The sequence below is a fragment of the Callithrix jacchus genome, chromosome 3 (genome assembly GCF_049354715.1).
Source record: "Callithrix jacchus isolate 240 chromosome 3, calJac240_pri, whole genome shotgun sequence".
Classification (NCBI taxonomy): Eukaryota; Metazoa; Chordata; class Mammalia; order Primates; family Cebidae; genus Callithrix; species Callithrix jacchus.
Genome location: NC_133504.1, coordinates 140355587 through 140383493, shown reverse-complemented (window position 1 = coordinate 140383493; position 27907 = coordinate 140355587). Strand labels below are relative to the sequence as shown.

The 27907-nt window shown below is 39.4% G+C and overlaps 1 protein-coding gene and 1 pseudogene across 28 annotated transcripts in view; one reads left to right on the top strand and one right to left on the bottom strand.

Moving 5' to 3' along the window:
- AASDH (aminoadipate-semialdehyde dehydrogenase) overlaps positions 1-19821 on the bottom strand; it is a 43121-nt gene extending 23300 nt beyond the window's left edge. For 3 of the 28 annotated variants that reach the window (XM_017970551.4, XM_035293676.3, XM_078367213.1), the window contains exons 1-5: positions 19751-19821; positions 16436-16707; positions 15105-15225; positions 11123-11439; positions 5643-5835 (exon numbers count right to left, since the gene is read on the bottom strand). In XM_017970551.4, coding sequence (XP_017826040.4) covers positions 5643-5835; positions 11123-11439; positions 15105-15225; positions 16436-16665 — 861 coding nt within the window. In that variant the 5' untranslated portion in view covers positions 16666-16707; positions 19751-19821. Of the gene's footprint in view, positions 1-5642; positions 5836-11122; positions 11440-15104; positions 15226-16435; positions 16708-18965; positions 19147-19566 lie in introns of those variants that run through there. The other 25 variants (XM_008993311.5, XM_078367206.1, XM_078367214.1 and 22 more) reach the window with 17 other exon arrangements.
- Positions 19822-20320: 499 nt separating this feature from the next.
- LOC100395426 (mortality factor 4-like protein 1 pseudogene) lies at positions 20321-21522 on the top strand (annotated as a pseudogene).
- The last annotated feature ends 6385 nt before the right edge of the window (positions 21523-27907 follow it).

The following is a 27907-nucleotide window of genomic DNA, read 5'->3' as shown; positions in this document are numbered from 1 at the left end:
GTGGTAATAAAATCTCTGAGTTCTTGCTTGTTCATAAAAGATTTTATTTTTCCTTCAGTTGTGAAGCTTAGTTTGGCTGCATATGAAATTCTGGGCTGAAGGTTCTGTTCTTTGAGGATGTTGAATATTGGCCCCCACTCTCTTCTGGCCTGTAGAGTTTCTGCCGAGAGATCTGCTGTAAGTCTGATAGGCTTGCCTTTGTGGGTAACCTGACCTTTCTCTCTGGCTGCCCTTAGTATCTTCTCCTTCGTTTCAACCCTGGTGAATCTAACGATTATGTGCCTTGGGGTTGCTCTTCTTGAGGAATATCTTTGTGGTGTTCTCTGTATTACCTGGGGTTGAATGTTGACCTGCTTTGCTAGTTTAGGAAAATTTTCCTGAATAATATCCTGAAGGGTATTTTCTAGCTTGGATTCATTCTCTCTGTCGCATTCAGGTACACCTATCAAACGTAAATTTGGTCTTTTCACATAGTCCCACATTTCTTGTAGACTTTGCTCATTCCTTTTTATCCTTTTTTCTCTAATCTTTTCTTCACGTTTTATTTCATTAAGTTGGACTTTGACCTCTGATATCGCTTCTTCTGCTTGAACAATTCAAGTGTTTAAACCTGTGCATACTTCTCGGAGTTCCTGTATTGTATTCTTCAGTTCCATTAATTCACTCATACTCCTCTCTAAGTTGTCTATTCTCAATAGGATTTCATCAAATCTTTTTTCAAAGTTCCTAGTTTCTTTACGTTGGGCTACAACATGTTCTTTTAACTCACCGAAGTTTGTTATTATCCATTCCTTGAAGAGTGATTCTGTCATCAGGAGGCGCTCGTTCTCCATCAAGCCTTGTTCCATTGTTGATGTGGAACTGTGATCATCTTTAGAGGGAGAGGCTTTCTGACTTTGAGTATTCTCAGCTTTTTTACGCTGGTTTCTTCCCGTCATTGTAAATTTATCCTCCTGTCATCTTTGAAATTACCAACTTTCAAATTAGGTCTCTTGAGTGGACGTCCAGGTTGTTAGTTCCCAGGGCCAGTGCAGCGGCGTTAAAACTGATGGTGCTTTTCTTCCCAGGATTCTCCTGTCGGGCTTCCTTCTTGTTTCCATAGTAGGCGACTCTGCCTTCCCCGGGCTCCAAACCTCGGTCAGAAGGGGAACCGGTCTGTTTACTCTGCGCCAAGCTGCCGCGTCTAGGTGCCGGCGGAACCGCTGCGCCGACCACCAGAGTCGCGCTGGCGACTCGTGTGTTTCCACCACTGGGGGATCTTCTGCTTCGTGAGCGACCAGACTTTGTCTGAAAGTGTGGCGTCCTCTAGTTCGCCGTGCATTCCCTGAGAGCTGCAATCCCGGGATGTTAGCGATCGGCCATCTTGGATCGTCCCCCCTAAATCATGCTCTTAACTGTTATGCCAAGAGGTTTATTGTACTGAAAATCTCTTGTCAAAATAAAGGCTGAAATGGTCCTGGCTCTTCATTTTCACTAAGCCAAATTTCAATGTTCTGGCCTGACTTCTGTAAGGATAATATCAACTTTGAACTCAAAAAATAAATGCACATCTACGATACTCAGCAAGATTAAAAAAAAAAAAAAATGGAGGCCAGGCACGGTGGCTCATGCCTATAATCCCAGCAGTCTGGAAGGCTGAAGCGGGTGGATCACTTGAGGTCAGGAGTTTGAGACCAGCCTAGTCGATACAGTGAAATCCTGTCTCTACGAAAAATACAAAAATTAGCCGGTGTGGTGGCACATGCCTGTATTCCCAGCTATGCAGGAGGCTGAGGCAGGAGAATCACTTGAACCCAGGAGGTGGAGGTTGCAGCGAGCTGAGATCACAACACTGTACTCCAGCCTAGGTGACAGAGTGAGATTCTGTCTCAAAAAAATAAAAAATAAAAAAATAGAAATACGTTTCAGATACTCATAAACTGAAATTATAAACGGAGGGGCAGAATACAAGTCAGCATCCTTTGCTAGTAAATCATTCTAGACATACAAAAATGAGACTTAGCAGATAATAGAAAAAACAGGGAATGTTAAAGCTTCTTCCAAGTTTTTTAAGGAAAAACTCAAGAAAAATGGAAAACATTATTATGCTGACCTATTCCTAGGTACCAACCTAATATTTTACTCTAACATGTTTTACTTTTAGACCATACATGGTGACTTATGCCTATAGTAATCCTAGCACTTTAAGAGGCTGAGGTGGGAGGATCACTTAAGCCCAGGAGTTCAAGACCAGCCTGGACAACACAGGGAGACCTTGTCTCTACAAAAGATTTTAAAAATTAGCCACGTATGATGGCATGCACCTATGGTCCCAGTTACTTGGAAGGCTGAGGTGAGAGATCACTTGAGCCCCAGATGTCAAGGTTGCCATGAGCCGTGAGCGCACCACTACTGCACTCCAGCCTGGGTAACAAAGCAAGACCCTGTCTCAAAAAACCAAGTTTTAAAAGGCATCAAGTTTAAATAATATAACTTTGTTACCCAGAGTATATAAATAAGAAATGTCCAAATATATTTTAGGTTTATAATAAACCAAAAATCAATCCTCTCTTTCCCAAGAAACCCCTTATTCCTGAAACAAATAAAAGAGGTCTTTAATTTTCTCCAAAGCTTAGTCTATTTCACTTTGGGGCCTTCCTCCAAGATAGTAACTCAAGATATTCTATTCTTTTCAATTTTCAAAGCTTTAGTAGTATGTGTTTGACAGTTTTTGTTTTTTTTTTTTTTTTTTGAGACTGAGTCTTGCTCTGTTGTCCAGGCTGGATGGAGTGCAGTGGCATAAGCTGGGCTCACTGCAACCTCCACCTTCTGGATTCAAGAGATTCCCCTGCCTCAGCCTCCTAAGTAGCTGGAATTACAGCCATGCACCACGTGATCGCTAATTTTTGTATTTTTAGTACAGATGGTGTTGTGCCATGTTGGCCAGGCTGGTATGGGACTCTTGACCTCAGGTGATCCGTCTGCCTCGGCCTTCCACGGTGCTGGGATTACAGGCGTGAGCCACTGCGCCTGGCCTTGACAGCTTTTAAGATCCCTGCTTCATGTCCAATTAGGTCTGGGTAAGGTTTTTATTTGTAAATAAAATCTAAGTTGCACTTTAGTAAATAAAAACTATATATATATTAAAGCAAAAATCCTTGATGACTTACATATCATTTGAAAGAAACCGGATTTAGGAAAGAGAAGATAAACCCTGACAACACAGCTAAAATTCAGTATAAGAAAAGGCACGTGCCTTACACAAAGGAAAGGACAGCCTGTCAGCTTCTATACCTCTCCTCATTACTCAAATCAAGTCAAATGTGATCTGCTGATAATATTCCCAATAACTATTGTTAGCTAAATAAAATCACCATGAAACTATATGAAAAATTTGTCATGTTCTTATAACAGTAAGTTTCTATCAGTTTCTCAGAAAAATCTGATCTCAAGGTTAAAAACAACTGCTAAAGTAAATTTATCTGAGATTGTGCTAAAACATCAAACAAGAGGATGAGACTTAAAGAGGTAGAATTCATTGACCTAACATAGAAGGAAATTCTCCTTCCTTTTTAGTAACTATCAACCAAATCTATCAAGGAACTTTGCAAACATCCCCTGAGAAACATGCTCCTTGAATTTTACAGGTAAATAAAACAGTTACAGTAATATCTTACCCAGATCCACACAATTCATAGAATGACTCACTAACAGATGAGAATTTTTATCCACTGACACCAACAAGCCACACTGTTGTGTTCAATTTATATATATATATATACATGCAGTAGGATGAAAAATACATTGCCTTAAAAAAGTTCAAAGTATCAAATTTTGTTTTTGTAGCAGAAATTTAATATCCTCTCAATTCTCATTATCCTGGATAAAAACCTGATAATTGTAGTTTATCAAAATAGAAAGTGGAGGCCAGGCGTGGTGGCTCACACCTGTAATCCCAGGACTTTCAGAGTCCAAGACAGGCGGATTGAGGAGTTTGAGACCAGGAAGCCAGGAGTTTGAGACCAGCCTGGCCATCATTGCGAAATACATCTCTACGATACAAAAGATTAGCTGGGCATGGTGGTAAATGCCTGTAATCTCAGCTGCTTGGGAGACCAAGGCACAAGAACCTCTTAAACCCTAAAGACAGAGATTGCAGTGAGCTGAAGTCGCACCACTGTACTCCAGGCTGGGCGATCTGAGTGAGACTGTCTCAAAAAAAAAGACAATGGACTGTAATAATTAAGATGCACATACATATGCACACAGGTACACAAATATAACACACTATGGTCTGAATGTTCGTGTCTCCCCCTCAAATTTGTATGTTGAAATCCTAACTCTCAAGCCAGGCACCGTGGCTCACGCCTGTAATCCCAGAACTTCAGACGCTGAGGCAGGAGGATCACTTAAGGCCAGGAGTTTGAGACCAGCCTGGTCAACATGGTGAAACTCTGACTCTACTAAAAATATAAAAATTAGCTGGGTGTGGTGGTAGGCGACTGTAATCCCAACTACTCAGGAGACTGAGGCACAAGAATCGCTTGAACTGGGAGGCGGAGTGAGCCAAGATCATGCAACTTAACTCCAGCCTGAATGACACAGCGAGACTCTGTCCAAAAAAAGCAAGCAAGCAAGCAAGCAGGCAAACAATCCCAACTCTCAAGGCAATGGTATTAGTATTAGGAGGTGAGGGCTTTGTGAAGTGATTAGGTCCTGCAGGTAGAGGCCTCATGAATGAGATTAATGCCCTTATAAAACCTTTTCCATCATTTGAAGACCCAGTAAAAAAGACAGCAGTCTAATGAATCAACGAGCAGGCCCCTCACCAGAGATTAAATCTCCTGATGACTTAATCTTTGACTTCCTACCTCCAGAACTGCAAGAAATAAAAATCTGTTGTTTATAAGCTACCCAGTTTACGGTATTTTATTACAGCAGCCTGAATGGACTCACGTACACACACAATCAGGAACTAAGCTACACTGTCTCATTTAATTCTATTTGAGATGGGTATTATTTCCATTTACAGATAAAACCTAAGGTTCACAGCAGTTAAACACTTAACTAAGATATCTACATATTATGATATGCATACAATATAGCTAATTCTCTAGTACCTTTAACTACATACAATGTAGTAACTTAAGACTTGTGTGCCAGTCATATACTTGTGTACCTGCATGACCTAATCACCAGATACACATTTAAATAACATTTTAAAAGGCCAAATTTCAAAAATACTTGTTTCTGTAGGTTAATGTAAAGCATATTGATGTAAAAATAAGAAAATCTATATTCCTAACTTGATTATATTTTAATTTACTTATACTAGGTTTTCATGAGAAAAACAATATACATAGATTTTAAGACAGAAGAAGCAGCCTATTCTTCTCAAATCCAACAAATTTGAGTCAAAGTAAAGGTCCTCTGGTTATTACAGTATGCACAACATACATAGTTAAATAAATTTCTAGGCAGAATTCACTTATCTCTTTTCATTTTCATATTTAAAAAAGTCATATCAGGAGGAGACAGCCCTTGATAATCTAACCAGATTATATTAAACCATTGTAAAGAACTACAGGAATAAAAAATATTCTCTAAAACACTTAAAATATTGAAAAATGATAAACAAAACATTCACTGCTACTAAAATGTACCTGCAAAACAGTCACTCTGTGATGGGAAAAGAGAACAGTGGCTAATTTTGATGGAAGCAACTTAATGGAAGTTGGTACAATAAGCAGAGAGGCACCACTTGATAAAGCGAGAAATATTTCCACAACAGAAGGATCAAAGGTCAGAGGTGAAGCCAGAAACAAAACATCTTCTTGTGTGATGTCAAAAAGTACCCTAAGGCAAAACAGAATGCAGTTATGAGAAATGTCAAACATTCAGTAAGCACATACCCTAAAAAATTGTTTATGGTATTCAGGTTTCTAAATGTTGGCCAGATTTTATTCTCTCTTAGATTAGCCAAAATGGTGCTATCAAAATTCAGGAAATCTTCCTAATAAAAGAAAGAATTAACAGCCATTTAAAGCAATATCCATGTTATACCAGACATATTTTCTTTTTCTTTTTTTGAGATGGAGTTTCGCTCGTTACCCAGGCTGGAGTGCAATGGCGCGATCTCGGCTCACCGCAACCTCCGCCTCCTGGGTTCAGGCAATTATCCTGCCTCGGCCTCCTGAGTAGCTGGGATTACAGGCATGCGCCACCATGCCCAGCTAATTTTTTTTTGTATTTTTAGTAAAGACGGGGTTTCACCATGTTGACCAGGATGGTCTCGATCTCTTGACCTCGTGATTTACCAGACACATTTTATCATTTGTGATGACTTTCGATGTGTCAACTTGATTGAACTACTGTCCCTGGAATTCCCTCTCTAATATGTTTCCTGTTAGGGAAGGATACAAGGGATATTCCTTTGAGAGCCGAAGAACAGAAGGCAGGCTGCTGTTTAGGAGCACACACTTCATCTTCAAGCAGTTATTTAAGCAAACCCGGTAGTCCCTAATCAGCTGATTTACTTAATCAAAGGGGAGATTATTCAGGGTTGGCTGGATTTACTTGGAAGGCCTTTAGGAGAGGTTTTAGGCATTCTCTGAAGAAGAAACTCAAAGAGCAGCTGGGTCTCCAATTAAATTCCCTTCTCCCAAATCTGATTTCACCTGGGGTCAGTCTCGTGACCACGGGATTCCAGCCTGCTTTGAATCACCTCTTCCTTCCTGACTGATCCCTACAGACTTTAGACTTGCTTAGCCAGCTCCCACAATTGTGTAAACCAATTTTTTATAATCAATCCCTGATCTAAATCCTGGTAGAATTCTTATTCTGTCATACTTATTCAGTGATGCTTAACAGAAACTTCTGACTCCCCTTTCTCATTATTTAGCATTTTCTCTCAGTATCTGAACAAAAAGCAGAATAAGAATATATGTGGTTAGGCTATTATAAAGCATGGACAGTCATTGTTAGGCCTATGGCACTAGTTTAATTTGAACACACAAAGCCTACTATACCTAAGAGCAGGGATTACCTTAATTTCAAAAGAGCTTCAAATATGGTATAAAGATTTTAAAACTCTATGTTTATGGTGTCAGGGTTAAATTAAAAACTCATTGTATGTCAAAGGTGTAGGGGCCAAAAGGCTGTAATACTTTTGCTCTGCATTGTAAGGCTCACAGCCAACACTCCTATAAATAAAAGTTTAAGAAAAGCATGACAAATTTATTTAATCAAACATGTTATGAAACATGGGAGGCTTCAGAATGAAGACCCAAAGATCCAAGGGAAAAGTTCTACTTTAATGCTTAGATTCAATAGAATGGACAGCTGTGTAGAAATGTGATTGGACCAAAAGGGAAAGAGTAATAAACTGAGTGGGGAAATCCAGCAAGGCCTGTCCTTTTAAATCCTTGGCCTCGCTGTGTGGCATTTCTTCCTCCTAGGTATAGGGCAGGACCCCTTCTGTAATGAGTCTTATGTTCTACTTTCAGACAAGGTAAGAGCAATTTCTTTACAGCCAACTGTTACATATAAAGGTTGGAGTAATATTACTTTATTTATAGTTTTTTAGGTTTTATTTTTTTTTTTGAGACAGTCTCACTCTGTCACCCAGGCTGTGGTGGTGCGATCTTGGCTCATTGAAACCTCTGCCTCCTGGGTTCAAGTGATAATCCTACCTCAGCCTCCAGAGTAGCTGGGACTATAGGCATGTGCCACCACACCCGGCTAATTTTTTTGAATTTTCAATAGAGACGGGGTTTCAACCATGCTGGTCAGGCTGGTCTCGAATTCCTGACCTCAAATGATCCACCCAACTTTGCCTCCCAAAGTGCTGGGTTTACAGGCGTGAGCCACTGTGCCCGGCCTCTAGGTTTTAGGACTATCTTTGAGGGAGAGGGGTTCAGTTTCTATGGCCTGCCTTGGGGAGAAAGGGCAGCAAGAGAAAGAGGAGGAGGAGAAGGTCTGAAAGAAGTCCTTCCAATGTCCTTCAGTTCAAAGTACTTAGCATGCCAAAGTGCCATACACTGGGGTATCATTTTCTGAGCCCAACAAAGGCTACCCTCAAACTTCAAGTTTTAGAGGAATTATTCTTCACATATATTATCTAGCTTCCTACTTAGGTATTCAGGGGAGAGCAAACTTTCTAACTTGCTTCCGATGAAGCTTAAATTCTGAGAATATTTTTAGTTTCTCAATTCTATGAACAAAAATGGGCAAGGTTACGCATGCAATGAAGGATAAATGCTCCAGGTAATTCATTTCAAGAAAGCAGCTTAAGATGCATTCAATATAAGAAAAGTTGGGAAAAAAAAAAAAAGAGAGACAGATTTTTAAAGGAAAAAAAAGGTGGAATGCAACACATGTTTAAACATATTACTTGTGAAGCTTAAGCTGGGTATCTAACATATTGTTTCTCATTTTCCCAACCACCATATGAAGCAGGTATGATTATGTGGGAACCTAACTCAGAACCCAAGTTGATATGAAGATTATTTTAAGATAAAGACATTCGAGGCAAGGCGCAGTGGCTCACGCCGGTAATCCCAGCACTTTAGGAAGCTGAGGCAGGCGGATCACCTGAGGTCAGGAGTTTGAGAATAGCCTGGCCAAAATGGTGAAGCCCCATCTCTACTAAAACTATAAAAAATTAGCTAGGTGTGATGGCGAGCACCTGTAATCTCAGCTACTAGGGAGGCTGAGGCAGGAGAATCACTTCAACCCAGGAGGCGGAGGTTGCAGTGAGCTGAGATCATACCATTGCACTCCAGCGGCAGTGTGAGACTCGGTCTCAAAAAAAAGCAAACCAAAAGGGATTTCTAACAGGCAAATCAACTGAATTAAGTTGAAGCACCAAATAGGTATCAAGAAATTTGTATACTTTAGTCATAAATCAACTCTTCAATCCTCATTAAGCAAATGTTTGCTCCCATTTCCTAGATCATTTTTACCACTGCTGAGCCAGTGACTCTTAGTCGGCTGTCTCTCCACCTCCCCCAGATTCCTCATCTGCTTCATTCTCTTCAAGTTCTTCCCTACATCCTCATCCCCACTTCACCTCCCACACTCTTTTAGGTATGACTTGGCCTTCTGCTTCATACAAAAGTTAAAACCTACCGGCTTCTTCTAACACCAAGAAATGTATGTACTTTATTATCCTAATTTTTTTGAAGGTATCAAAAAAAGAGGCAATCAACTCAGTATTTTAAATAATGCCATTCCCTCCCATATCAACGTATCTTATTCCTTTGTTAATACTACTACTACTAATTCATTATTCAAACAAACCTTCTCTACCAATTCCCTACCCTCAGCCTATAAACTGCCCTTTGTTTTTGTTTTTAAAGATAGGGTCTCACTCTGTCACCACCGCTGGAGTATAGTGGTGTGATCACAGATCACTGCAGTCTTGACCTCCTGGGCTCAATCAATCCTCCCACCTTAACCTCCCAAACTGCTAGGACTACAGGCACATACCACCATGCCCAGGTAATTTTTTTCATGTTTCTTAGAGACAGAGTCCCACTATGTTACCTAGACTAGTTTTGAACTCCTGGACTCAAGCAATTCTCCTGCCTTAGCCTCCCAAAGTGTGGGATTACAGGCATGAGCCACTATGCCCAGCCAACCTCTCCCCTTAAAGACAAAACACCTATGTCCATCCCAGAACTCCTTCTTTTCCATTAAAACCAGTTTCTAGAAAATAACGCTTGACTTTTGTTACCTCTATTTTATTATCTCCTATTCACTTATCGCCAGCCTAATGTAATCTAGCTGCAACCTTGGGTACTTAAGAAGTCACTAAAGACCATATTGTCAATTACAATAGCCATCTTTTCCTACCAGCATTTAACTATTTCTTCTTTCCAGGCCTGCATGCGCCATCCAATACCATAGGTCCACTGAGCACTAAAAATGTGGTTAGTCCACACTGAGATGTGTAAGTATAAAATATATGCCAGATTTTGAAGATGATTAACATAAAAATAATTTTTATATTGATTACATATTGAAGTAATATTTTGGAATATAAGGAATTAAATAAAATATATTGTTAAAATTAACTTCATTTGATTCATTTTTCTTCCCTTTTCATTCATTCCATTTTACTTTCGAATACTGCTTAAAAATTTAAAATTACATAAAACTTAAAATGACATAAAATTATGTATGTGTCTCATGAGGTTTCTATTTCTGTTTCCTCCTTTGATTTCCTAGGACTACATCCCTAAGGTTCATTTCCTCTAGTCTTTCTTGGCAAATGAAGAATGGCAACTTTGGAGTTTTCTTATCTCTTGACCACATCAGCAAGTCAAACTCCACAATACTACTATAAGAGTGAACTTAATAAAATGAGACTATTTTAATGGTTCCCCATCATCTACTGGATTAAGTTCAGACTTCAACTGGGCATACCATGCTCCTGATCTTTCACTGTTTCGTCAGCCCTGCTCTGACATGTTCTAGCAGGACAAACTCCTTCTTTCTCACATAACTCTGTTAGTACTTCTGCTAGGAAAATCTTTCCTCTCTTTTTATTAATAATTAAGATGCAAAGCTTCTAACCATATCATTTGTTTGTTCTGTGTCTGGCCCTAGGCTTGGATGAAACAGGTGAAGGGCCTAGTCTACAGAGAACTAAAGTTCAGATAGAGCTGAAACAAAAAATACTTAATTACTTCTTAGGACTATCAATTTAGGAACAAGAGTTATAAAAACAAATGTTTTAAAATTCTTTTTTTCCCTTTAAAATACAAGGTTTTTTTGTTTGGGGTTTTTGTTTTGTTTTGTTCTTGAGACAGTCTCACTCTTTCACTCAGGCTGGAGTACAGTAGTATATTCTCAGCTCACCCCAACTTGCATCTCCTGGGTTCAAGCAATTCTCCTGCCTCAGCCTCTCAAGTAGCTGGGATTACAGGCGCCTGCCAACACATCTGGCTAATTTTTATATTTTTTTTAGTAGAGACAGGTTTCACCAACAGGTTTCACATGTTGGCCAGGCTGGTCTCAAACTCCTGACCTTAAGTAATCCACCCACATCAGACTCCCAAAGTGTTAGGATTAGAGGGATGAGCCATTGCACCTAGCTTAAAATATAGGTTCTAAGAAAGAGTCAACGAATAGAACTTACCGAAAATGCTGGATATTGGGTACTATGCACTCATGAGGCACTCTGACAATCTTTGGTATTCCTGTAGTCCCTGATGTATGTAGAACATAGGCTAAGCAATGCTCTAGCCTCAGATCCATGCGTTCTTCTACTTTTTCTTCATTGACATGCTCAGAACTTACACTGTTTCTTATTTTTTCTTTTTCATATTTCTCTTTTCCATCACTTAGCATCAAGTCCACCTCAGTATTTTTCCAGTGAAGTCTGAAGAGCACTAAGTCATTATGTTCTACTGTAAATGTATCATAGTTCAATGTTTCATGAAAAGATTTAAATTTCTGTGTGAAATGGGGGACAAAGTTTACAATATTATGTTAAAAAAATACTTTTTTTATATGGAAATAATATGAAACACAGTCATCCTTCAGTATCCCCTGGGGAATTGGTTCCAGGATCATCTCAGATACCAAAATCTGAAGATGAACAAGTCCCTTATATGAAATGGTGCTGTATTTGCATATAACCCATGCACATCCTCCTATATACTTTAAATCATCTCTAGATTACTTATCACTAACACAAAACAAATGCTATATAAATAGTTGCTATATTTTAAAATTTGTATTAGTTTTTAACTGTTGCATTGTTTTTTGTTTTTTCTGAATATTTTCTCTTTTTTTTTCTTGAGACAGAGTCTCACTCTGTTGCCCAGGCTGGAGTGCAGCAATATCATCTTAACTGACTGCAACCTCGAACTGCTGGGCTTAAGCGAACTTCCTGCTTCAGCCTCTTGAGTAGCTGGAACTACAGGTGTGCACCACCACACCCAGCTAGTTTTTTTTATTTTTAGCAGAGACAAAATCTCACTATGTTACCCAAGCTGGTCTCAAACTCCTGGCCTCAAATGATCTTCTGCCTCCGTCTCCCAAAGTGCTGGAATTACAGGTGTGGGTCCCAAATGTTTTCAATCTACAGTTGGTTGAATCCTTGGATGGGAAACCACCAGATACAGAGGGCCAACTGTATTCATTTACTCATTCAACATGACTTTTTTGTGGAGTACTTGCTATATACCCAGGGATAAAAAGACAAATAAAACTCAAGAGCAAAGTGCTGTACTTACTTTCAAAAACACCAGACATATAAAAGCAATTATAATGCAATGTGGTATGATAGTGAAGCAGGCCTGAAATGTTAATGGGAACAGAGAATGCTAAATTTCACTCTGCCTAGAAGGTTAGAAATTGCTTCACAGATAATATTTGTTATAAGTAGCTATTCTCCAAATAATGAAAATCGGCACATCAGGCCAACAGCCAACATTGAGTATCTGACCTGGGAAAGCTGGTAGGTGAACATTAAGCATTCCAATTAAGGTAAAGGTGGGGGAGGGTGAGTTGCATTGTTGATAGATGAGATGCAAATCCTTAATAACTTTGTACACTCAGTACTAGGGAGTTTAGATCTTAACCCATAACTGACAGAATCCAACTGAAGGTGGCAATAGCATAGATTAGACTCTGTCAAGGACAGAATAATAAATGAGATAAGTAATAAGTGAGAACCATTTAATGAGTCTTTTGCAGTAATTCAGATAGACTACATGGTCCTGAACTACTATTCTATTGCAAGAGGAGTGGTTAGAAAGGGTCTATCAGCAAAGAACAAGTAAGACATGGTGACTTTCTGGATATGGAGTGAGTCTAAGAAAATTGTTAGGTTTCTGGCTCAGGTGATTTGGTGTATGGAGACCAATTAATGCAGAAGTGAGTTGGCAGAGATGATAAACTGAATTTCTACAGGTTGAAAGGAATGTTTCTTTAAATGTATCTTTTTAGGTTGACAAAAACAGCTTAATGAAATATAATCTAAGTTTTCACATTAAACAAATCAACATAAATAATGAGAAAAAGATTACAACCCAGAAGCCTGCAGTGTTTTCTTTGTGTGTTTGGCATACATGTATGTATTGAGTAGGAGATGTGGAATGGCCTGTAACATTGAAAAAAATTAAAGGCCTACATACCCTTCAGATCTAGCTGAAAACCATCCTTCCCCACTAAAATTCTACTATATCTATTAAGTTATGCTTACTTCACTTAGGACAATTATCACACTACGTAGATACTGTAGGTTCAGGAGTATTTACCTTTTCTCTCCAACTACAATATGAAAAGGTGGAAGGCTGGGGAGGGACAGCGGGGTTGGGGGGAGCTGGGGAGGGATAGCATGGGGAGAAATGCCAGATGTGGGTGAAGGGGAGGAAGGCAGCAAATCACACTGCCACATGTGTAACTATGCAACTATCTTGCAGGTTCTGCACATGTACCCCAAAACCTAAAATGCAATTAAAAAAAAAAGGTGGAAGGCTTACATACCAATGCCCTCCCAATCATCCTGTCCTACTGAAAGGTTTCTCAACTTCAACACTACTGATATTTTAGACCAGATAATTCTTTGTGGAGTGCTATCTTATACATGCAGGAGTTTTAGCAGTATCCCTGGCCTCTACCCACTAGATGCCAGTAGCACCCCACTTCCATCATTACAATAAAAAATTTGTCTAGACATTGCCAGTTGGCCCCAGTTGACAACTACTACTTTAGTGGATGTTGGATATACATACAGTAGATGCTTAAAAATACTTACTAATTGGTCCTGTGCTAAATGAAGGAACAACACTTATACTATCATCAAAATCATGGGATAGGAAGCAAGGTTTTGCTATGCCCAACTTCTTCCTAGTCATAAAGAATACCTTGATAGTGACAATTAATACTGATACTCAGCTACCTGTAATAAAATTTTCACTAAAGTTGCTAAAAAAAAAAGAAATATCACATCCTCATTTCAGTTTTGCTTACTTATGAACAATAGAATAACCAATTTGAGTAGTAGAGGAAACTTTCGCTACACACTAATAAATATTTATTTTTTAAATATTTATTGACCAGGCCAGGCATGGTGGCTCACGCCTGTACTCCCAGCACTTTGGGAGGTTGAGACAGGTAGATCACTTGAGGTCAGAATTTCAAGATCGGCCTGGCCAATGTGGTGAAATCCTGTCTCTATTTAAAAAAATATGTACAAAAATTAGCTGGGTGTGGTGGCACACACCTGTAATTCCAGCTACCTGAGAGGCTGAGGCACAAGAACTGCTTCAACCTGGGAAGCGGAGGCTGCAGTGAGCTGAGATCACACTACTGCCCACTGTACTTCAGCCTGGGGAACAGAGTGAGACTCTGGCTCAAAACAAACAAACAAACAAAAACAAAACAAAACAAAAAAAGCTTTGATTCTCTAGAAAGTCCCCCATATAGCTCAAGTTCTTGATACTTCTTATACACACACACACACACACACACACACACACACACACACACACGGGGGGCGGGCAGGGAGGGGGAATCCATTTAAGTTACACCAATACAAATTGGCTCATATAGAAAATGGGCAAAAACAGGCTACATTGAATATATTTTTATAATGTTCTTCCTCTTTAGTAAAAATGTTTTATAAATAAATTAATAATGAAGTATAGGCTGCATCTTGTCGAATATATAATACCAATTGTTGGCCCAAAAGCAGTGTTTCTTGGTTATATCTTTGGTTGACAATCATTTAAAAATAAAAAACAAGGCGGGGCATGGTGGCTTACGCCTGTAATCCCAGCACTTCGGGAGGCCAAGGCGGGTGGATCACCTGAGATCGGGAGTTCAAGACCAGCCTGACCAACATGGAGAAACCCCATCTCTACTAAAAATATAAAAAATATTTTTATTTTGCTCTTTAGTGAGTGGAGATCAAAGATATTGCTAAATATCCTATAATGTATGGAACACTCCTCACAACAATTACTCAACCCTAAATGTCATAGTGCAAAGACTGAGAAACCCTGCCACATTTACCAGACTTAGGAATCCAGATGGGAGAAGGAAGGAATGCTTCAATTGAAAGATAAATGTAACACACACAAAAGAACAATTAACACACCCAGACTTACATTAATTTGCTTTTTCTCAACAAGGATATACTTTAGATTACATTTTTTCATAAAATGAGTTGATAATGATGGTGGTGAATCTGGATCAATAGGTACATAAGCAGCTGGGACTTGGAGAATTCTAAAGAAACAAGTACATAGTCAGCATAGAGTGTCTGTTAATTTAATATTTGTTTAGCATTTCTATTTCTCTATGTCTTTTTTTTTTTTTGTAGCAGCATAAAAATGGTTTCTGGAGCACTTTATTGCTGATAAGAAATTTCCAATGTTTTCATTGACACATAATTGGTTATAAACACTCTCATTTTATCTTTTCTTAATGAAAATTCTGAGTATTTACTACGTTAAATTCTTATCACTTAATATAGAGAAATATAAGATTTTTTAAAGTTAAGCATTTTAAGTAGTTTCAGGTATACTTTAAGGATGCTAGATCTTTGCACATAGTAAATTGTCAGTAAGTTTTGTCAATAATTGAGTGAAAGTAAATTTTTGTTGTTGTTTGTTTTTGGTTATTTGTTTTATAGAGATGGGATCTTGTTAAGTCACCAGGGTGGCCTTGAACTCCTGGCCTTAAATAATACTCCAGCCTCAGCCTCCCAAAGTGCTGGGATTTATGGCCATGAGCCACTGGGCCCAGCTGAAAGTAAATTTTTGAACATCTTTTGCTTTATACTTAATTTACTAAGTATATAAATAATTAAATTAAATTACTAAATAATTAATTTACTAAGACATATTATAGAATGAATGAACTTCTTTCTTTGGCAGTTTATACTTATTGAAGAATTCTAGAATAGAAATCACTATATGAGGATAATATTCTAGAACAATTTAAATGACTGAACATTTTGCAAATATTTGTTGGAATGGTGCCTTCCAATGGGTTCATATTTTAATCCAAATCAACTATTTTCCAAAACTCTAATTTGCTGATTTATTGAATACCTCAGTGCCTAAAATTTTAATTGCAGACAAAAAAAGATAGTCATGTTGCCTGTGAAATTCTTGTTTTCTTTCATCTAACAGCAAAGTGTTATAATTGTTTTCCTTTAACAGATTAATGAAGCCCTTATATTTTGGAGATACTAAAATGTTCTATTAGTGAAAACTTCTAGTCTCTCCTAAATAAGCTCAGAATAATTAATTTAAATAATTTGAATAATTAAAAATAATACTAGGGGAAATGTGAACTCTTTTAGCCTCTCTACAATTGACCAAACAATACAGAAAAATCCAATAGTAAACAGAACAGTAACTTGCAATATACTCTATTAAAAAATTATGTTAGCTTAGAGTAACATCAAATGTATAGTTCTAAAATATATTACCCTAAAATCCAAGAGGGTAAGTCTATCCCAGGTTGGCAGTACAGACCAATTTCCCGAATTCCTTGAAAGTCACAGTGTAATAGCAGAAAATTTGATAATTCAGAAGCAGCATTAACCACAGTCTTGTAGGTGTAGTAAACTGGAAGCTGGTTGTTGCATTCATCAAAACATACAGCTACTCTGTCCATATAACAGGAGGCAGCCTTATGCACCAATTCCTGAAGAGTCATTTCACTGAAGTTTATCTAAATATCAGTTTGTAGCAGAGAACCCTGTGTAAGTAGTAGGGGGAGAGGGAGTTTTAGAGAGCTTGGTGGAAGGACAGGTAGAAACTTCTCTACAATCACGTCTCACAAAAATATATCAAAGATACACAAATGAAGAATATCTGAATTTATGAAATGTCTACGGTAACTTTAGTGAGAACAATGAGGTTGAAAATTAACTTGATACGTCAACCTATGCTGGATCAGAGCTTAAAAAATCTTTGGGAGGGGAGTGGTATACACAGATGAGAATAAAGCAGGTAAAAATGGACACTTTTCTCTCAACTGACCACAATGTAAATATGAAATATATAAAAAATAAATAAAACAAAATTTAAAAGACCCCACACTTAATTTTTTCACTTTCCTTCAGTAACTGTTACAGATTGGTTAAGATAAAGTAGTGAAAATCTTGTATGGTGACTTTAAAATTACTAATGTAGCCAGGTGCGGTGGCTCACACTTGTAATCCCGACACTTTGGGAAGTCGAGGTGGGTGGATCACTTGCGGTCAGGAGTTCAAGACCAGCCTAGCCAACATGGTGAAACCCTATCTCTACTAAAAATACAAAAATTAGCTGGGGGAGGTGGCATGCGCCTATAATCCCAGCTACTCTGGAGGCTGAGGCAGGAGAATGGCTTGAAACTAGGAGGCAAAGGCTGCAGTGAGCTGAAATGGCAGCACTGCACTCCAGCCTGGGTGACAGGGCAAGACTCCATCTCAAAATAAATAAATCAAATAAAATGACTAAGGTAAATAAAGTTTGCTTTTAGATTCCAGTGGGAACTAAACTCAGATGAAAGCAAAATCAATCTTTGACGGAAGTAAAAAATCCTATTCCTATTCATTCAGTTCTAGACCACTATACATAAAAACAGTGATTATCACTATTATAATATTAATATTTTGCTGAAGTCATATTATATAATTAAAAAGTAAACTCTTCATATTGTATAGTTTATTTGATTTTTAAATTCCCAATAAATTAATTTAGACTCTAAATATAGTATTACAACTCAATAAAGCATTATATCAATGCAATATTCTCTGGGTTTCGTAATGCAGATTATATTAAAAGAAGATTTGAAACAGTATTTCAAGAAAGAAACACTCGAAATCAATGGTAAAAAGAATCTCAGTGTTTCCTTGAAGGTAAAGGTGATTTTTTTTTCCTTCTCTGAACTCTATTTTCCATATTTTAAAGCAAATAAGACTTATTAAGTAGACTACTTTAGTAAAGTTTTTGTTTGCTTGTTTGTTTGAGAGAGTCTCTCACTGTGTTCCCCAGGCTGGAATGCAGTGGCACGATCTTGGCTCACTGCAACCTCTGCCTCCCTGGTTCAAGCGATTGTCCCACTTCAAGCTCCCGAGTAGCTGGGATTACAAGTGTGTGCCACCACAGCCAGTTAATTTTTGTTTTGTTTTGTTTTTTTAAGTAGAGACAGGGTTTCTGTGTTGGCCAGGTTGGTCTTGAACTCCTGACCTCAAGTGATCCACCTGCCTTGGCTTCCCAAAGTGCCGGGATTACAAGCGTGAGCCACTGCACCCGGCCTAGTCAAGTTTTATTTTGTTTAATTTGTTCATACCTATTTGAACTGATTTCCTGACTCAAAATTTTCATTCATATCAACTAATTAACATCAATTAGAAAAATTAAAAAGAATCCTGCCGGGCGCAGTGACTCACGCCTGTAATCCCAGCACTTTGGGAGGCCAAGGCAGGTGAATCACGAGGTCAAGGATCGAGACCGTCCTGGTCGAAATGGTGAAACCCCATCTCTACTAAAGGTACAAAAAATTAGCTGGGCATGGTGGCGCGTGCCTAATCCCAGCTACTCGGGAGGCTGAGGCAGGAGAATTGCCTGAACCCAGGAGGGGGAGGTTGCGGTGAGCCGAGATCGCGCCATTTCACTCCAGCTTGGGTAACAAGAGCGAAACTCCGTCTCAAAAAAAAAGGAAAAGAGAAAAAAGAATCCTAAAGAGAGTAAAATGAACCAATAACTGCCGAGATCCATAAGTTTGAAAATCCTGTGATTTTTAAAGTTTAAACATATAAGGCAACTTTAGTACTTACATTATTTATTTTGATAAGCATTTCTATAAATACTAGCTCTTTTTTACGCACACAATACAATTTTTAAGCCTTCCTCAGACATACAAATGATCGTTATGTAAATATAAAGAAGACCTTCTACAGCATGAGCTCAAACTATGAGGAATGAGTTTATTTGGCAGCATACAAGGTAGTGCAGAAGGATACCTACACATCTATACGATAATTAAGATGCTTCTCTTCTTTTAATTTCCAGTTTCCCAATGGTTGCTACAGAGATTTATGGTAAAATCCATTCTTATTGTCTCAGGTTTTAATTTTCATTCATTGAATCAAATAACATTCTCTCCAGTAGAGAATACTATACTTATTCATGATCAAATGTTTCAGACCTTAAAAAGGATTTAAAAAAAAAAAAAAGAAAAGCAAACTCTGGCAAGATTTTATATGTAATAGGAATAAATTTAAGATATTTGCTACTTCACAACTGTAGAAGCTGCTATTTAGTAACCAGCGATCTTAAGAGTGTCAACAAATTCTATTGCTATGGGGACTCTCTCTAGGTCACTGGCTGTTTTAAAGATGAACAAATAATCTAGAAACTTTATTTTCTCAATCCACTTGCTTCTTAATTTACGCTATGCAACGAGTAACAATGCACTTTAGAGCTTCCTAAACATTCTTTCTTGGCTCTTCGAAACCACTCTAGGAGGTAGCGGAGCACACTTATTTCCATTTGAATAGAGGGGCAGAGGAGCAGGGGTTCGTGACTCAGGAGTGTACACACAGGTCAGGGTTAGTCTGAAACGCACCAGCATGCCAGACTCCAGTGTATCCAATCGGAGACCAGGCAGTGGTCCTGAAGAGCAAATCTATGTGGAAGCAGCCTCAGGCCTTGTGGCACTTCGCCTCCCTCACACAGACCCCCCGCTGGACACCGCGCCCTGACGCGACCACTTAGCGAGTCTCGCGGATTAGGTTTAATCGCATTCGAACCTTTCCTTAACAGCTCCTCGCGGACGCTTCTCACCTCGAAACAGCCGCTCCCCGAAGCCGTAAAGCTACTCGAGAGCGCGGCCCCTTACGTAAATCTTTCGCGTCGCCGCGTGACGTCAGTGCGAGGCGCCAACTTGAGAGAAGAGTTTGGTAGGCTTTTTAACTTTTGGTTATCCGCTCGGACTCTCCCTGGTGTCGCGCCTGGTCTCGGACCGGGTTTGCAAGGACTTTGGAGCTGACCAGCTTGGAGCCATAACCCTTTCGTACTTGCCAAAAAGCTCTGGGCAAGACTTGAATTTTGAGCCACAGTATTCTCGTTCATAAGGTGAAAATAAAAGCATCGCCTAGAGTTGATGTAGAGAGATGAAATCACTGTGAAATAAGAGAGTTATTGGCCTTCAACCAATGACATTTTCTGAAAACCTGCTGGAGATACGGCTGCAGCAGTGATGCCTGCAAACGAAGTTTCTGTTACCATGATGCTGACATTTTAATTGAGACGCAGATTGAAACGATAACAAAGGAATTTGGAGCTTTTACTAGGACCTGTAAAGAAATTAAAGCAGAGGCGAAGTTGGGTGGGGTAGAGAGTAGGGGGCGGTAGTCGGGGGTGGTGGGAGGAGGAGGCGGTGAATCACTTATAAATGGTGCCGAAGCAGGACCCGAAGCCTAAATTCCAGGAGGGTGAGCGAGTGCGGTGCTTTCATGGGCCTCTTCTGTATGAAGCAAAGTGTGTAAAGGTTGCCATAAAGGACAAACAAGTGAAATACTTCATACATTACAGTGGTTGAATAAAAATTGGGATGAGTGGGTTCCGGAGAGCCAGGTACTCAAATATGTGGACACCAATTTGCAGAAACAGCGAGAACTTCAAAAAGCCAATCAGGAGCAGTATGCAGAGGGGAAGATGAGAGGGGCTGCCCCAGGAAAGAAGACGTCTGGTCTGCAACAGAAAAATGTTGAAGTGAAAACAAAAAAGAACAAACAGAAAACACCGGGACATGGAGATGGTGGCAGTACCAGTGAGACCCCTCAGCCTCCTCGGAAAAGGGCCCGGGTAGATCCTACTGTTGAAAATGAAACATTCATGAACAGAGTTGAAGTTAAAGTAAAGATTCCTGAAGAACTAAAATCATGGCTTGTTGATGACTGGGACTTAATTACCAGGCAAAAGCAGCTCTTTTATCTTCCTCTCAGGAAGAATGTAGATTCCATTCTTGAGGATTATGCAAATGACAATAAATCTCGTGGAAACACAGATAATAAGGAGTATGCGGTTAATGAAGTTGTGGCAGGGACAAAAGAATACTTCAATGTAATGTTGGGTACCCAGCTACTCTACAAATTTGAGAGAACACAGTATGCTGAAATTCTTGCAGATCACCCTGATGCATCCATGTCCCAGGCGTTATGGGGCGCCACATCTACTGAGGCTATTTGTACGAATTGGAGCAATGTTGGCCTATACACCTCTGGATGAGAAGAGCCTTGCTTTATTACTGGATTATCTTCACGATTTCCTAAAGTACGTAGCAAAGAAGTCAGCAACTTTATTTAGTGCCCGTGATTATGAAGTGGCTCCTCCTGAGTACCATCGGAAAGCTGTGTGAGAGGCGCTCTTACTCGCTTATGTTTGGATCTCCGTAAACACATTTTTGTTCTTAGTCTATCTCTTGTACAAATGATGTGCTTTGAAGATGTTAGTGTATAACAATTGATGTTTGTTTTCTGTTTGATTTTAAACAGAGAAAATAAAAGGGGTAATAGCTGTTTTTGTTTTTTTGTTTTTTTTTTTTTTTTCATTTTAAAGTTGCTGCTGGTGTATTCAATGATGGACAACAGAGGGATATCCTATAGAGCGTTTTACTGCCTAGTTGACAAAGCTGCTTTTGAATGCTGGTGGTTCTATTCCTTTGACACTACGCACTTTTATAATACGTGTTAATGCTATAAGACAAAATGCTCTGATTCCTAGTGCGAAAGGTTCAATTCAGTGTATATAACTGAACACACTCATCCATTTGTGCTCCTTTTTTTTTTAAAGAGCCCATCCTTTGCAAGTCATCCATGTTGTTATGTAGGCATTTTATCTTTGCTCAGATTGTTGAAGAATGGTGGCTTGTTTCATGGTTTTTGTATTGTCATGTTAAAATGCACCTTTTAACATGATAGATGTAATGCATTGTGTAGTTTTCTGGAAAATTCAATCTTTTGGGAATTGTTTTTCAGATCTTCAATAAATATTTTCTTTAAATTTCAAAAAAAAAAAAAAAAAAGGAAATTAAAGCAGGTCCGAGGTGGAGTTTTGTAAACTATGTACCAGAATAGACGTTTTTGTTTCCAAGGGAATTGCTAACAGTTGGAGACATGTCAACTATTACAATCAGTATCAAAGGCAATATCAGTGGTGTTTTAAAGCTACTGTCTGATGGCAGAGTAATCGGAATTTTTTGTTTGGAGGGGGTTAGCCAAGGGAAGGACTGCGAGGACAGCTCTGCATCAAAACACTGCGTGAAAAAAAAATCATAGGACGCTCTCGCAGCCATAGTTGTTGGTGACAAGAAAACTGTGGCACTAATCTAAGCAAAATATATCTCCACATGCCAACTATAGTTTTCCAGGATGTACCACGGGCTACTTAAACTAACACAGCCTTATTTATTTATGTATTTAGGTTGGAAGTGGGCAAACACGTATCTTGTCTATGTTTCAATATTGGGATGACACCATCATCCACCCAGCCAGCCAGTTAACAACCTTCCCACTTTCTTACCCTCTTACATCCAATTAGACCCTATGTCCTCTGGTGACCAGTCTCAAGACCATCACCCAGCTTGCCAGGGGTGTTGTTTTAAAAGATTCCAGATTCCTGGACTCCATCGCCAAAGGTTCATCCCCTAGATTTCCAGTGAAGGGGCCTCGAACCTGCGTTTTTTAAAGGTCATGCATCGCCATTACTGCTACTTCAGTTCAGGTCTTCTTGGTCAGCTTTTTCCTAAAACGTTTTCAGTTTTGTTTGCCTCTAATTGACTCAAAATTGCTGCCAAAATGATTGTTTTATTATCATCTTCCAACTGATATTGATATCTTTTTAAAATCTTTCCTCCCTTGCAGTATGTTTTCCTCAAGTTTCCTCTTTTTCTTTCTTCTGTTGCTTTTGTGACCTTTCATATTAGAGGCTTTTCTAGGATGTCTGGTGGTCCTTATCTGCTCGTATTTAAGTGGTAGGATATTTAAAAGTTGATGGGAAGCTCCTGAGTCCATCGAACATTTGTTGAAAATCAAGTGGGAGGAAGAGGGGTATGGAGGGTGGGGTCTGTCTCAGAATTTAGTGCAATTTTCACTTAATTCTCTTATTTTAGGTGTCCTCTTATTTTTGGTGTCCTCCAATAGAGACCTCATTTTACTTCTGAACAACAATTTTAAAAAAGCCTTCAGAATAAGGCTGGGGGTGGCATAAAGGATGTAACACTCTCCTAAAAGAACTTCCAGTGCTTTTAGTTACCCTCTTGACTTCTACTTCCAAAAACCAGTTTCTGAGCTTTTTAGGGGGTTCTGTGATACAAATAGAATTGCTTGTTGGTTTTTCTCACTGGGGGTTTAGAATTCAACTTTTTCAAGTCAACTGAGCCCTTTGCTATTGATTCTAGAATTTTATTTCCTTTTTTTCCTATTTCTGTTAACCAAAATCACATCTTGAATAGTATTTTATTTCCATTATTCCTTTTATTTAACCTTTAAGGGTTTATGACTCTTTAAAATTCCTGTTAATCATTTTCAGGGAGTCTTAGGGAGCAAATGTAGAACACTATGTTTAAGACAGCATGTTTACCTGATAATCCAGGGTGATCATTCTAAAACATACCAAAATATTCATAGCATTCTGCTATGAAATAAGCTTCAATGATCCCTTATTGCGTGCATAACATTCAGACTCTTCAGCAAGGTAGACAAGATAGTTCATTTTCTTTCTAGCCTGACCCCTCACAGCAGGCCACTGCTCCCCCCGACCATATTCCACATTCCCCACACCTGTTACTGTAAACTCGTCATAGTGAGAGGCTAGTAAGAGTTCTGAGCATACAAAGTCCTTATCTTGTTTCCACACCTGTTTTGGCTGGGCTCAGGCTGAAATACCCTTCTCTCCCTATGCCTGCTTGATGAAAATACAGCTTAAACATCACTTCCTCAGTAATGCCTTTCTTCAAGCCCTAAAGAATAATTTATCCAAACTCCCCCAAACTCCATCCCAGGAACCCACCATACTATCAGGAGAGGTCATTTGTCATAGGACCTGCAAATTCTTGCTTGGTTTGCCAAGAATGTAAGGTCATAACTGATCTTTACCCAGGTCATTTTTCAGGATTGTTTGGGATAATCAGTTTCATAGATGAAGTATTCTTCCCGAAGAGTAGGCTTCCTTCCACTTAAATACAAAATTAGTAAACGCAGTGTTCCTCTCCTGTAATATAACCTACTGACTGCATGTGCAGACATCCATGGAGGCCCATTTTCATCATCCCAGTGGGACTTGGGGGACATGGAAAACTGGCATCCACATGAAGTTCTGGCTTCTGCTTTTGCCATGAGTTACAAAGTTCTTTGTCACTGATCCAGAAATCCAGGGCTACTGCCATAAAACAGCTAACAGGCTTTCTTATTAACTTTGAAATAGGTTTCAATTCCAAACCCTTCCCAGACAGCAACATATGTCTTACAGCATCAGTTGTTACTATCGTTTCATTATTTCCAAATCTGACCTCCTATACTAAATAGTAAATACCTTTATAGCAGGGATTCATGTCTTAGGAGCTTGTTTCCCAAACTTTTTACTCTTCTCCATCCACTTACATTGTTCCAGTTGCAGGGAAATATCAAATGTCTACCCTGCACCCTGCTGATCCTTTGTACCTTGACTGGCACACTCCACTGATTTTAGGGCTCATCTCTCAGTTATCAATGTCATTGTTTCCTTAAAAAAAAAAAAGTTCAGGGCCAGGCAGGGTGGTTCACGCCTATAATCCCAGCACTTTGGGAGGCCGAGGTGGGTGGATCACGAGGTCAAGAGATCGAGACCATCCTGGTCAACATGATGAAACCCCGTCTCTACTAAAAATACAAAAATTAGCTGGGCATGGTGGTGCGTGCCTGTAGTCCCAGCTACTCGGGAGGCTGAGGCAGGAGAATTGCTTGAACCCAAAAGGTGGTGGTTGTGGTGAGCCAAGATCGTGCCATTGCACTCCAGTCTGGGTAATAAGAGCGAAACTCCATCTCAAAAAAAAAAAAAAAAAACTTCAAAAATAATTTGGAAAATCCTTGACCCTACTTGAAAACAAGGTTAGGTCCTCCTGTTATGTGCTCTCGTAGCACATATAATTGGGATAATGAGGCACTGTGTGATTTACTCTAAGTGTTCAGTTGCTCAGGAGAAGGTAGAGTGCAAATTAGTGGTTGGGTTTTTCAGGCTTGGTGTTTTGACAGGTGTTATTAGTCCAGTCTAACATTGCTTAAAGGAAAATACCTGAGACTGGGTAATTTATAAAGAAAAGAGGTTGTTTAATTGACTTACAGTTCTGCATGGCTGGGGAACGCCTCAGGAAACTTAGAGTCATGGTGGAAGGCGCCTCTTCACAGGGCAGCAGGAAAGGACACGTAATTGTGAAAGCAGAATGGAAGGCTGGGCGTGGTGGCTCACGCCTATAATCCCAGTGCTTTTGGAGGCTCAGGCGGGTGGATTACCTGAGGTTAGGAGTTCAAGACCAGCCTGGCCAACACGGTAAAACTGTCTCTACTAAAACTACAAAAATTAGCCAGTGTGGTGGTGTGTCCCTGTGGCCCCAGCTACTGGGGAGGCTGAGACAGGAGAATTGCTTAAACCCAGGAGGCCACTGCACTCCAATCTGGGCAACAGAGCGAGACTCCATCTCAAAAAAAAAAAAAAAAGGATGGACTTAAAAAAAAGTAGAATGGAAGGATGAGAAAGTTTGCAAGAAAGTTAAGTCTGTTGAATTAGGGTTCTACAGAGAAACAGAACCAATAGGATATAAATATCTGAAAAGAGATTGATTTTTTTTTCATGGGGGCTGACAAGTCAGAAATCTATAGAGCAGGCCTGCAGGCTGGAAAGCTCAAGGCAGGGTTTCTATGTTGCAGTCTTAAAGTTTGGGTATGGTGGCTCACACCTGTAATCCCGGCACTTTGGAAAGCCAAGTCAGGTTGATCAGGAGGTCAAGAGATTGAGACCATCCTAGCCAACATGGTTAAACCCCATCTCTACTAAAAATACAAGTTAGCTGGTCATGGTGGCGCACACCTGTAGTCCCAACCACTCAGGAGGCTGAGGCAAGAGAATCACTTTAACTTGGGAGGCAGAGGTTGCAGTGAACTGAGATCATGCCATTGCACTCCAGCCTAGTGACAGAGCAATAAAAAAAAAAAAAAGAAACCTCACTCTTTGCTCTAACAGTAACAAGGGTGATGTCAGCCCAAACTTAGATAAGCAGTTGCTAGGCAGATGTCCTTGCAGATGTATGTGTGTGTGGTTTGTGGTATGTTGTATGTATGAGTGTGTTGTGTTTAAGGTTGTGGTGGCCTTTGTGCAGGTTGTAAATTTTTGTAGTCTTTTGATAGTTCTTATCAAACATATGTGAATGAGAACCCTTCCCCTTCACGGCCTTTCCTGGCTCCATCTGTCAGGGTTTTAACACAAGTGACTCCATTTTGAATCTGACAACTTTCCCATTTCCCCTTTTGATCAAGGTCTTTCTCAAAAGCATCACTGATAATCCTGTATTTAGGTTTTGATGTCCCTTGGTGCCAGTCTGCCCCCATGCTGAAGGGAGTCATTGGTAACTAGGAATTAGCATGAAAACCCTTTAGCCACATTTGAGCAACAAAAAAGGTTTGGAGGGAGTGGATCTCAGGATAAATCTACCTGGAGTCCATTGCTAAGTTCAATTTTGTCTGTTCCATAGGCACTGGCTATCATCTCAAAGTGCTGGTGAAGAAGGATATTAATAACAATGGTAGTCTGTGATTGCTGCATAATAAAGTTTACTATATTATGTTCAATATAAAACCGAACCCCCAGCTCTGCTTAAAATTAACTAATTCCCGGTAAAACCTACCTTATCTTTTCTCCCACATTCTTAGCAAAGTTCCCAGGCATCTCAAGACTCCTGTTTTTCTTACTGACCAGCTGCCAGGTCACAGGGCAAAATAACACCCAAAGAATGTATAATGTGTTTCTCAAAATATTTTTCAAATGTAACATACATCACAAGACAGTTTACAAATTAATTGTTCTTTGTTCTGGCTTCTGTAAACCTGTTAGCTGCTACGTCATCCTAGATGTATAAAAGTACCCCATTTTCTTTGCCCTGGGCTCAGCCTTGGGCTGCTAATCTGCTGAGCTGGTAGCCACCTTGATAAAATCCTCGTTTCACCCATTGATCTCTCTGATTTCCTGAATATTCTGCAATACTGGGACAGCATTATTCTGTTAGGCATTGCATTTCTGTGTAAATTTGACAGGAAACAGTTCTTTAAAAAAAAAAAAGGGCCAGGAGCAGTGGCTCATGCCTGTAATCCAGCACTTTGGGAGGCTGAAGCAGGTGCATCACCTGAGGTTGGGAGTCTGGTTGGTGAAACCCTGTCTCTACTAAAAATACAAAAATTAGCCGGGCATGATGACACATGCCTGTAATCCCGGCTACTTGGGAGTCTGAGACAAGAGAATCGCTCAAACCAGGAAGGTGAGAGTTGTGGTGAGCCGAGATTACATCATTGCACTCCAGCCTGGACAAGAGGGAAGCTCTAGCTCAAAAAAAAAAAAAAAGGAAATATAGAGTAAAATTAATAGTAATATGACCAGTTATAATTAATAGTAGCAATCTCAGCATAATGGTTTTGAGCCATGAACCTAGGCTTAGAGGTAACCAACTGAATAAATCAAATGACTATGAGGAATTAGGTGAGACCTGTTATACCACGTGGCCTATTTTCGTATTTTGTGTACATAAATTCCCCAAAGGAATTTATCCAGGTACAGCATGTAGCATGAGCAAAAGCACAGACATCTCTTTGTTTAGATGGTAGGCAGCAATCCTATTATTTAGCATTCCATGACTGGTTTGAATTAAAGCAGAGAGAGCTAAC